The following is a 12,014-nucleotide window of genomic DNA, read 5'->3' on the forward strand; positions in this document are numbered from 1 at the left end:
AGACAAAGACACTGCACGATAAGAAGTAACTGGGAGTAAAGCTTCCCAAAACTTCTTATTATAATCCTCAAGATTTTCACACTTTGATGCATCCAACTTGTGCCATGCTGTCATTACATCCACCTCAAAAGTAGATGTGAGCCATACGGAAGAGAATACCTGCTTAAACTGTACCCAAGTAGATGGTGCTATGCCCTGTAAAAGAAGAGTGGACCACCACTGCAATGCATTGCCCTTGAGAAAAGTCGCAGCTTTTCTCACCTTAGAGGACTCCCCGTGTAATTACCACCAGAAAAAGCAACATCAAACTACTGTAAAAAGGTAAGTGCCTTTAGCTTATCTTTGGCCCCACTAAATGTGTCAAATTTCACAGCAGCTCCCCCTTCCTTATAATCCTTCGCCTTACCCATAGGCATTAGATTATCGTAAGGAAGTGGTTTCACAAGATTGCTACCCCCGGCATTCATGCCCATCATAGGGTCAACATTACCAATTCCCACACCTGGCATTCCATACATTCCAGCCATGTTTCCAAACATACCACTATGCATACCGGGCTGCATGCCCCCATACATGTTTCCTTGCATTCCGGACTACATGCCCCCAAACATGTTTCCTTGCATTCCGGACGGCATACCACCATACATATTCCCTTGCATACCAGGCTGAAAACTAGCTCCAAAATTCCCTGGAATACCCATGCCTCCCTGAGGATAACCCCCAGTCATGGATTGGAACACAGAGCCACCACCAAAATAGACTGGATGCATAGACTGTTGAGGAATAGATGGCTGTCCGAAAAAGGAACTCTGTGAGTTGGCACCAAAAGCATGTTGCATGTTCGGAAACTGTCCAAAAGATGGATCTTGTGTGAGAAAGCACCACTATTGCCCTGAGGTGGGTTCTTAGAACGCACTTTCTTCTTCTTTTCAGGCTCAGAACGGGATCTCATAAATTCAACAAACTTCTCACTTTAAGTTAGTTGCATAAACACATCCATTACACCTACCAAACGATTTTAAACTGAGCATCATCTTCCTCTTTATTAGGCATATCTTCTGGCTGTGTTACATCCTCATATTGTGCATCATCTGCAGCCTGTTCTCCTGCAAGAATATCCTCAGTTTCATTTCTCTCAAGAGAGGCCTCTTGCTCTTCCTCTTCATCATAAAAATATTCATCTTCTGTGTCTAACATGTTGCTGAATTTTTCAGCAATGACTTTCCTCGAGACAACCACGAGCTCACCCCCTTAAGAAAGTTGATGATGGGTCCCGGCAACAGAACCTTGAAACCGGCCTCTAGTAGAAACCAAAGTGCGGTAGACTAGCAATCACCCTTCCAATTGTAGTCCAAATAAATAACAAATTAACAGGAGCTAGAATGCTCCAGAACTGAAAGGAAATCAACACCTGTTGGCCCCAAAGCTTAGTGCCCCTTTCGGTATTTCTTTATTCAAATTCAATGAAATGTATAACTGAGTACAACAAAGCCAGTCCAGGAAAGTAAACCTACATGTCCAATCTGGCAACCCTCAAGACCTCTTAGCACAGAGGATTCACACACAGATCTATGTCCCACAAAAGCAACACACTGTGCTTCCCTCTAATCAACCAAGACAATTCAACAGGGCAGCCTTGAGCACACATCTGGCATGTTCCATCAACATGGTTTCAAAACTCAGCTCAAATACACATCCACTGTCCAATCTCTGTTTCCACCCTTCAAACTGCCATACCCCTCCTCTCACAAGGGGCCAAATGAAACAACTCTGCAGCAGACATAAGCCAGTGGAAAGAAAGAAAGATTGATATGTTCAGAGAGCTTACCAATTTTTATGCGTGGTTTTGCACCAGAGGGACTAACCGTACCAGTCTATACTTGCAGCTGCCTGCATCAGCAACTCTGCATCACGTGTGCACTTATCTATACGAATCTGTACTTGCAGCACCTGTGTACCTGTCTGTACTTTCCCCCCCTTGCAGCCACCTCAAAACAGTACTTGCAGCTGTTCTCTTTATGCACCGACTGTACTCTGATGATGTGCCGCCTGCAGCTAATGATGCGCCACCTACAACTGTTTAGGACTGAACAGGACTGTACCCGCCTGTACTTGTCCCTACACGTCTGCAGTACCCGACCGTACCTGCTGGACAGAGCTGTCCTTGTCCACCTGTACCTGTCCCATACAGGTCTGCACCTGCGCCTGCAACTGCCTGCGCAGTAGCAGCCTGTACCTGGTCGCCTTGCAGTCACTTGCGCCAGTTGATGTGCAGCAGCCCGTACCTGCTGTCGTACAGCAGTCGCCGCCTGTACCAGCTGTACAGAACTGCACCGTACCTGACTATACCTGCTGTCCGTACCCTGGTTGCCAGCACCGCCTGTACCAGTCGCCAGTCAATCTGCAGCCGCTTGTTCTGTACGGCCTGCAGCCAGTGTTCTGTACGGCCTGCAGCCACCTGGTCTGTACGACCTACTCTCCACGCAGCAAAACCAGCAGCCAGTCGACTCTTTTTCCCTTCTCCTCCACGCAGGTAGCTTGCACGACTTCTCTCCAAAAACAAGAGAGAGAGAAAGAGAAGAGAGAGGCGTGTACCTCCAAAAGTGGAGTTGCCCCATTCCCAAAAATATCCTAGTGGCCCCTTTCTAAAATTTATCAAACTTCCTAAGGGTCACTTATGCCTAGGGGCCACCCAAGGTTAAAACATTAAAAATAATAAATCCCTTGGTCCCCCTTCACACTTGGGGATGTCCACACATATTTCTATTTGTCCGGGCACCCAAATATGAATCATTAAATATTTATCTTGCTCACCAACCACCATACCCACACTTGTGCTATTCCACTTTCACAGGGTCATGACACAATTGTTGTAGCTGGACAGACTCAGTTAGTTGAGGAGGTTGAGCCCGCGACGTCTGGAGATGAGTCCCCCGCAGCAGCAAGAGACTCCACATTCTATTCGAGTACCCAGGTGGTTGCTAGACACCCTTCGGGAGTCGGGTGTTACGGAGCTTCCCTCCGAATGGACCACAGAGGACAGACCTCGAAGGTCGCATAAAGTTCGAGACAAAAGTCATTCAGCGGAGCTCTTACAGGTAAACTATGCTTTGATGTCTTGTATCATGAGGGACAAAGAGCTTACTTCCGTCAAGAAAGCCCTTGCACAGGATACTTGGAGGAAAGCCATGCAGGTGGAACAGGATGCCATAGAGAAGAATAAGACTTGGGAGTTGGTTCTGAGGCCATCGAAACGGTCCGTCATTGGTGTCAAGTGGGTCTTTAAGACCAAGTGTACGTCAAATGGGTCAGTGGACAAACACAAAGCCAGACTTGTGGCTAAGGGTTATGCTCAAGCAGCCTGGCATCGACTATGAGGATACCTTTGCACCCACTGCGAGGAGACCACGATTCGAACCGTTCTTGCCCTTGCTTCTTCTTAGCGGTGCCCTGTATTTCAGATGGATGTGAAATCTATGTTTCTTAATGGTTACCTGCAAGAGGAGGTGTATGTAGAGCAGCCTCCAGGCTTTGAGGGTCCAGGATAAAGGGGATGCTGGTTTACAGGTTGCGAAAGGCCTTGTATGGTCTTAAGCAAGCTCCCAGGGCTTGGAATCAAAAGATTGATTCCTTCTTTCTACAGACTGGATTTCAGAGATCAGTTGCAAATCGTAACTTATATCTCTTTCGGGAACGCAGCATGGTCACGTTGATCATCCTTTATGTGGATGACCTCATTTTCACTGGCGGTCATGTGGAGCACATTGCAGTGACGAAGGCTACCTTGTCAAAGGAGTTTGAGATAACCGATTTAGGCTTACTCCACTTCTTCTTAGGATTGGAGATCGAGCAGACCCAAAGCGGGTTCTTTCTCTCAGCAAAGGTATGTTCATGAGAGCCTATCACGTCACCGATGGACCCGAACACGAAGCTTACCGTGAATGATTCTTGTGAGCCAGCTGATGCCTCCCTGTATCGGAAGCTGGTTGGTTCATTGATCTGGTTGCTAAACACCAGATTGGACTTGAGCTTTCCTGTGGGGCTATTGAGCTCATTTATGCAGACGCCGTTGAAGTCTCATTGGGACGAAGGATTGCGGATCTTGCGGTATCTGCAGGGTACGAAGGATCTTAGACTCTTCTACGCCACTGGAGGTGAAACGAAGGACTGAGTTCGACTCCAAGGTTGGAGTGACTCAGATTGAGGAGGAGATCCAGACACGAGGAGATCTACATCACGCTACAGTTTTACCCTTGGTTCACGAGCTGTTTCACGGAGCAGCAAGAGGCGGAGCTGAGAGGGGGTGTTAGCAGTCATCTCCTGTCTGTACACTATGTCAAGGCCTCTGTTGTGGGTGTGCCCACCCGTTTTAGTGTCTTCCCATTTTTCCTCACTCTCCGTGTATTTTTTCCTATTTTTTGAAGCTTGGTGCTGGCCGACTGCATGTTCTCCGACTGACTGACCGTTTTGCTGGTCGTGAGCAGTCAAGGCTGCTGTCAGTTGTTTATGGGCTGGCCGACCAGCAACCTAGGGCCATATAAAATGGCCCCTTGCCCCCACACTCCACATTGTATATTTCCGGGATTTTCTGTAGTGTATATAGTAGAGTTACACAGCTTCTCTCTCTCTGTCATCTGTCTTGCTCTCTACAGCAGTTGTCTTCATTTCCGTTGTGCATTCTAATAGCTAGTGCCCTAAACCTAACGTTTATTTGCTACAAATCAGGGATTAGCTTTGGAACAACCATGTCCATGTGCATGCACATGACATCCCCTCTTGCTAAACTTGATGACGAGATTCCAACCTTGACCTTGGACAATTCTAGATCATCCTCTGTCTCCACATATGATCTCCCATACTTGTCATCCTTCCCTTCATGGCAACCTTTTCATTGAAAACCTTGCCCCGTCGTCTCTGATTCCACTCCAAATCAAATGTAGATTTTTGCACATCTGTTCCACTTTGTCCCCTTGCCTTCTTGCCTTGTCCCTCAACACAAACATGAATCCTTCTTCTTGAAACTAATCATGGCACCCTTGGCTCCACTCCCTTGGATGATCATCCTCCCTTGGAGTTGCTCCATAAAAGCCTTTCTTGGCAACCCCAATTGGCTACCGACTGACCTTCCCTTGTGTTTGCCTAGCACCAACCAGCTTCTGGGGGTCTTGACCTATGTTGAGTTACTCTCCTTGGACCTCTGCACTTTTTTTGGGACAGCAACAGCACTTAGCATTGCTGAGCCTGATGCTATGATACCACTCTAACATGCACGGAAGCTGTGTATCTTCTTTCATCCCTGAGCACTTCATAGGAAGTCTTATGCAAGAGTAATCAACATAGAGAGAGAGAGAGAGAGAGAGAGAGAGAGAGAGAGAGAGAGAGAGAGAAGTGTTGTAATTTCAATATAATTCTATAGTACAAAAAGGTACAATATTATGTGGCCTTTGGCCTTCCCAAAAAGGAGACACAGTGCCTAATCTAGACCTCAAGGGTCCTATCCAAGACCTGACTCCATATAGGAGAGAGAGAGAGAACTAACAATGAGCAATGTTGTGCCTTTTATAGGCCCTTGGCAACCATGCCATCTAGCCAACTACTATCAGCAAGCTCCAATGGACACCAAAAACACATAAACACTGCCAACCTAAGGTAAACCTTTGCAATGCTTGGCCAACTTCATCTATGTCCAACCTAACCTTTTCCTGAGCCTATCTGAGCCTTGCTAGTGCGCTTAACCTAATGTTTATATGTTGCAAATCAAGGATTAGCTTTAGATCAACCATGCCCATGTGCATGCACATGACATCCGTGACATGCAGAAGCTCTGGGTTGTCTTCTTTCAGCCCCTAAGTACTCCATAGGAACACTTATACACAGCCGGTGGTTCCATCTTTCTCTTAGTAGCAGCTTTAACTATGAGTTTCTACGGAACTGAGGTACCCTCTTTTAATATTCAAGACATGATGCAAGAACAATCAACATAGAGAGAGAATAGAGTTGAGAGAGAGCTGTGTATTCATTATATTCATATAGTACAAAAAGTACATGATTCTATGGCCATTGGCCTTCCCAAAAAGGAAACATAATACCTAGTCTATGACCTACCCCACCTTGGGGGAAGATCCTCTACAATGAGCTCCTCTTGGCCGTATATAGACCTGGGAACACCAGATGACCTGGCCAACTACTTGTCGGCCAGGTCCCTTGGACAAAATATACAAAAAGCTGCCGACCACCAGTAAAAGGCTCTCCACACCTGGCCAACTTCATACATGTCCACCTGGATTTGTTCCAGTGCCTAACAAGACCCTAATCATGTTCTAAATATGTGTTTATTTGTTGCCTAATCAAGGATTAGCTTGGGATTAAGCATGTCCATGTGCATGCACACGACAGCGAGTTGTCCATTTGCATGCACATGACACATGAGTTGGCTACCAACCCTAATAATAATGTCTAACTTAGTGTGTTCACACAATATTCCAATAACTCTATCCACACTTCTTGGGCAATATTACAATGAAGTGGCACAATAGCCCTTACAAACACATGAACCCGGCAACGTACTTGATCTCTGTGCCAGCCAATGGGTAGAAGCTACTCATGTCACACTTGGGAGAGCGTTCACGTGACACCAACCTTGCTCCCTTTGAATCCATCCCAAAACAATGCTCATTCCCTAGCCCAGAGATCTAATAGCCCGTGATAATTGAGAACCTCTTCTCAGATATACTAGACTCTAGCGTCTAGTCTTGAAAACATCAAAACGATCGATAGATGCTACAAAAGCGCCTAAAGGAACCTACTAAATACTAAAATATCACTTGAGAAGGCATACTACAAATGTATTGAAGAATTCTCAAGAGGATCAACCAACATTTGCTCTTAAACTAGGCTTGAGCATACCTGTGAACCAAAGGACGCGTGGACACCCATAAGCGACCATAGTCATGCGTTGGCTTAACACAAAACAAGGCTCTAGTGGTCAGAATGCTTGCGTACCCTAAAGGTGCCTATGAACACCTACATAGGGACGTGTGAGGCATGTGCATGAGACCACGGCAACACTTAGCTCAGTTAGTCCCAAAACACTCAGCCCAGCACACACCTTGGACGGCCCCCTTTACGTACGGCCTTAGAGGCTACACCCTTAGCCCCTTGCCCACAACCTATACACAGCGCACACACAAAGTCATTGACTCCCATGTAGCATAGTCCTACACAAGCACAGCTAGGACGCCAGTTTTGTGCACAAGGCCCCGCACAAAAAAAAATCACACCATAGACAAAGCAATTCGGGTTTTACCTGTGCATACCACCTAATCATAAACCAAAAAAGCATGGGAACAACATGAAAAAGCATCACTTTCTCCACCGCTTCTTGGGACAATTTACAATTGTTAAAAGTCGTATCTCAAAGTGGGGTGGTAGTCGGCCATTTTCACTTGTGAGGGTATATATACCCATGCCCACCCATTGTATTAATCAATCTATTCATTGCTAATCAAGGTCAAGCGTTGTTCGTCAACTTTCCTCTCTCTCGCTCTCTTTCTCTCTGCGCCAACTTCTCTCTCTACGTGTGTATGAGTGTGGCTTCCGCATGCAACAATCTGACATGGTATCAGAGCTTCTGGCTCAATGATCCTCAAGCGCAGGTAGGAGCAGTTGAGAACAAAAGCTGCGTTTTTTTGGCTTGCGTGCTGTATTGGCGGCGATCGTGAAAGGTGGTATGTGCTGCTGGCTGTGCTTCTGCTTCGCTGTTTGCAGACAGCCGCTCGTGTGTGCTGTGCTTCGGCTTTGCTGCAGACAAGGCGAGGAGGGGCAAAGCGGGCAAGAAACGCCGTGCGAGCATATGTGGCGAGGGGCGAGGCCAACCAAGCAATCAAGTGCAGCGTTAAAATTTTAACTGTTACAAGAGGAGGAACGAGAAGTGTGTCGGCTACGGAGAGGAGGTTTGGTTCGACTGAGATCTTAGACAGAGTTTATGAGATGGGTCTCCCGTGTTCAAGCAAGGACGACAAACTGAATGGCGACAACTATGCGCATTGGAATTTGATCATGAGGCTATGGTTTAGCAGAAAAGGCTTATGGGACATTGTTGATGGCTCGGAGGAACGTCCCCGAAGGGATAGCAATCGGTTCACACGTCTTCAGGAGGAGGAGTTTCTCAAATCTCTTGTGGATTGGGATGCTCACAATGCGAAGGCGATGTCGGCGATTGCAGAATCTCTCACCAAGAAAATTTCCCCTGCCATTCAGACTTTAAAGACTGCCAAGGAAATGTGGTCAAAGCTTGCAGGAATGTTTGATCGAGACTCAACAATGCGAGCAGTAACCCTTCTCGGCCAGTTGTTTTCCATCAAGTTTGAAACCGGGACCTCTATGCAGTCACTTCTAATGAAGGCAAAGGTTATCCATGATCAGTTATCGGCTATGAATAGTGCATTAACTAGTACCCAGTTAGCTGCCTTGGTTCTTACGAAGTTGCCTGAGGAGTACGAGATGGTCTCGAGGGCATTACGCTTACAAGTCACGAAGGAAAAGCTGGAATTTGATGATCTCAGCTCTTTTCTCATTGAGGAGGAAGCAGTGCTCATTTCCCAAGGCAAGATTCGGGTTCCGAAGGATGTAGAATCGGCACATGCTGCATCGGAATCTAATAAGAAGTCCAGGAGCCGTTGTTATAAGTGCGGAAAGCGAGGGCATTTGGCTCGGGATTGCAAATCCAAAGCTAAAGCTCAAGGCTCGACGAATGACAAAGGCAAAGGCAAAGCTGACGAGGATGACAGTGACAGTGATTCTAAGAGGGATGCTACGGCGTCTGCCGGTGTGGCGAGGACTTCACTGGCACATGCTCCAGCATTCTAGCTTGGTGGATGGATGCTACCACGTGCTTCAACCAGAGAGAGGCATGTGAGTGGCAGAGAGGGGCAGTCTGTGCTCCCGTTTTGGTGATTTGGACCCGTGTGTCGGAGTTCAAGGCACATGCATCTGGTATGGAACAGCTTGACAAATCTATGGACGTGATGTGTTCGTAGTTCATTGGTAGTAGACTATGGATGGGATGAGTTCCTAGTTCATTGTCAGAGAATTTTGGGCGTCATGTGTTGATAGTTCAATGTTTAGGAGATCTTTTGGACGTGTGTGTTCTCTGTTCAACGAATGGGGGATCATGAATGTGGAGTTGTCTGCAATTCATTATTCTATGTGGCAGCTGAAGCTCAAGATGGCATTCTTTGAGGAGACATGTTTTTTTTTTGGTGCATTTTCCGAGGTGTATTCGGTATCCGGCCGGTACTGAGGTGTCCATGGTTGCATCTACATCAACTTGGTTTCTTCATCTATGTCCACTATGAGCTACAGAGAGGGTGTTAAAAGTCGTATCTCAAAGTGGGGTGGTAGTCGGCCATTTTCACTTGTGAGGGTATATATACCCATGCCCACCCATTGTATTAATCAATCTATTCATTGCTAATCAAGGTCAAGCGTTGTTCGTCAACTTTCCTCTCTCTCGCTCTCTTTCTCTCTGCGCCAACTTCTCTCTCTACGTGTGTATGAGTGTGGCTTCCGCATGCAACAATCTGACACAATCTGCCCAAAAGCTTGTTTCTACACAAGCTAAACAAAAGCAACAATCACATACAAGATTTTGCACCTGATCCTTGTTTGCATGACAATGCCTGAGGGGCTCTGATATCAACTCAAACTGCCACATGATCTTCCAAGCATCCCTACATACAATTACACACAAGAACAATACACTTGATTTGGCTGCTAGCAGCTCACCACCCAACCATAGCTCCCACAAAGAACCCCAAGCCATGAGACTAGGCAAACACCACCGTGACCATGTCTTCACCATACTATGGCATCCCATAGTCCTCAACTCACTTATATACGCTTGGAGATCCAATAATAGGGTAACAGCTCACTTACTGATATTTAAAGGCTTTCATTACATAAGTGCTCATAAGTCACTTATAACCTACATGTCCCCACATTAGGGCCACCCTAGGCATAAAGCTAACCTCAAATAACTATTATGACCCATGGGGCCATACCATGCTCTTAAAAGGCTTTCATCCTAGTTAACCCCTATCCCTTGCAAGCCCTTGCAAAATCCTACAAAGGTGTAGGGAACCTCCCCCTTGGCCATGAAAGTTTCAATCTTGCTGAAAAGCAAAACCAAGACGTTGTGAATCCTCCTCATACGTGAGAGTATCGTTTTTTGCAACAAGACCTCTTGGTTTGCATGCAAAATATTGTAGTTTCGTGCGGCCAACCCTAGGATATGTATGCATCCACTATCCACGTCAACCAACAATGTAATCAACACTCCGACCTTCATTTTCCTTTTTAAGCTCTTTGCCTTTCTCTACTAGCAGCTAATGTCCAGAACTAAAATGAGAACCAGTTGCAACTTCAGAGGTTGTAAACTCGAACAGGGCATGAAGCTTATAGGTTAGGGTTTTCCAAGAGAGACCAACCTTGTAGTACTGTTCGAACACGGGGCTCTCTGTGACGAAAGGGTCCCAGCCGCCACCTGCTTCTCTCTGGGCCTGTCCACCACCTGCTGCTGCTTCCCCTTCTACATCTACTTCTGCTCGCGGCTTCTTCCACGCGTTCTCGCGTCCGTCCCTGAAGTGCCTGCGCTGGGTCCGACCGCGCTTCTGACCCCCTCTGTTCCGCCCGCCCATGGCGACAGGCAACAGCAGCTGCGGCAGGCCAAGCAAGGTGCTCTGCGGGTAGAGAGGTTTTGACAGCTTTCAAGACTTCTGTCCGAGGTTGACTCAGGATTTGGTCCCCTAGATGAGGCGTCCGGACTCCGTCCACACTTCAACCCCTCTATTTTGAATTTTGCCCGGCCTATGGCATTACAATGGGTTGGAGGAGTTACATGAGCATACTATGCATTTGAAAACGTATGCAATGAAGTAGGGATGAAGCATTGGTCCCTCATAAGTATCTTTTTGATACCTTCGTCACACCAATACTACTACTATACAGAGTTGAGGTGTGGGGAGGTAGCCTTTTAGCCACCACATGGATGGATAAGGAGAGGCATTTCTCACAAACTTCTTTAAGGTCAAACAAGAACCCCCTACCCACATCTCCTCTTGGAGTTAGGCAATTTGCCCATTGAGATCTTAGGGATGCAAAGGCTTGTAGAGTACATCATCAAGCTTCAAAAATAGACCCTTGGTAGTTTACCAAAGTTATGTTGGGTATTTTGGACCTCATATGTATGTGTATGTGTATGTTTATGTGTGTGAACACTCCCTATAAGTATATGTGTGAACCTGCTCTTGGAGTGGTTAAATATCTTAATATTGTTTAGGTTTGACATAAGCAGTGATGTCATTCACATAAGCCCCTAAGGCTATAAAAGCATTGTACTTGGTGAAGGTTTCAGGACATCACCTCAATCAACTAATATTGATCGAGTCGTGCAAGTATCGGAGGTATTTGACCATTCTCTCTCTCTTTCTCTATACTTAGATAGATTTTGCTAACCGTAAAACATTTGGCATCAAAGCTTCATCATGTGGACCTACGCGTCTACCTCCACCATGTCGTTACTTACTCTAGTGACCAAGGGACCCGCCACTTGCTCCTACACCGCTTTGCCTCCTCCACCACTGGTCTTTTCGCCTTGCTCTACTCTTGCCCTGTTTTGGTGTTTGCACATCTTTGGTTTCGGTTCTCATCGCCCTATGTTGCTCTCCTCAGACAACACGCTTGTCAACTGTGTTGCTCCTTGCCTTTTGCCCGAATTATGAGCCCATGCACGCCCTCCTAAGTGCAGTTCAAATCTGCCACATGTGAGCTATGTGGCGCCTAGCACGGCAAGCAACCAGCATCAGCCCCACAATAAAGCAAATTTAACACATATTGGGGATTCTCAAAAAATTAGGTAAAATCCATAAAATTGAAGCCTCTACATGCATAAAATTTTTGGGGTTTTTCATTTTTAGTCTTTAAGATCAAAATTGAAGTTTGCAACAACCTAGAGA

At 46.4% G+C, this 12,014-nt stretch overlaps 1 protein-coding gene across 1 annotated transcript in view; it reads right to left on the reverse strand.

The window, feature by feature from the left end:
• The window catches only part of LOC147636482 (S-adenosyl-L-methionine-dependent methyltransferases superfamily protein), a 76,758-nt gene extending 65,909 nt beyond the window's left edge, over window positions 1-10,849 (reverse strand). The window contains exon 1 of the mRNA XM_086801937.1: window positions 10,488-10,849. Coding sequence (XP_086658063.1) covers window positions 10,488-10,697 — 210 coding nt within the window. The 5' untranslated portion in view covers window positions 10,698-10,849. The remainder of the gene's footprint in view (window positions 1-10,487) is intronic.
• Between the last annotated feature and the right edge of the window lie 1,165 nt (window positions 10,850-12,014).

The sequence above is a fragment of the Cibotium barometz genome, chromosome 8 (assembly GCF_041138505.1).
Source record: "Cibotium barometz isolate CiBa-2024 chromosome 8, ASM4113850v1, whole genome shotgun sequence".
Taxonomy (NCBI): domain Eukaryota; kingdom Viridiplantae; phylum Streptophyta; class Polypodiopsida; order Cyatheales; family Cibotiaceae; genus Cibotium; species Cibotium barometz.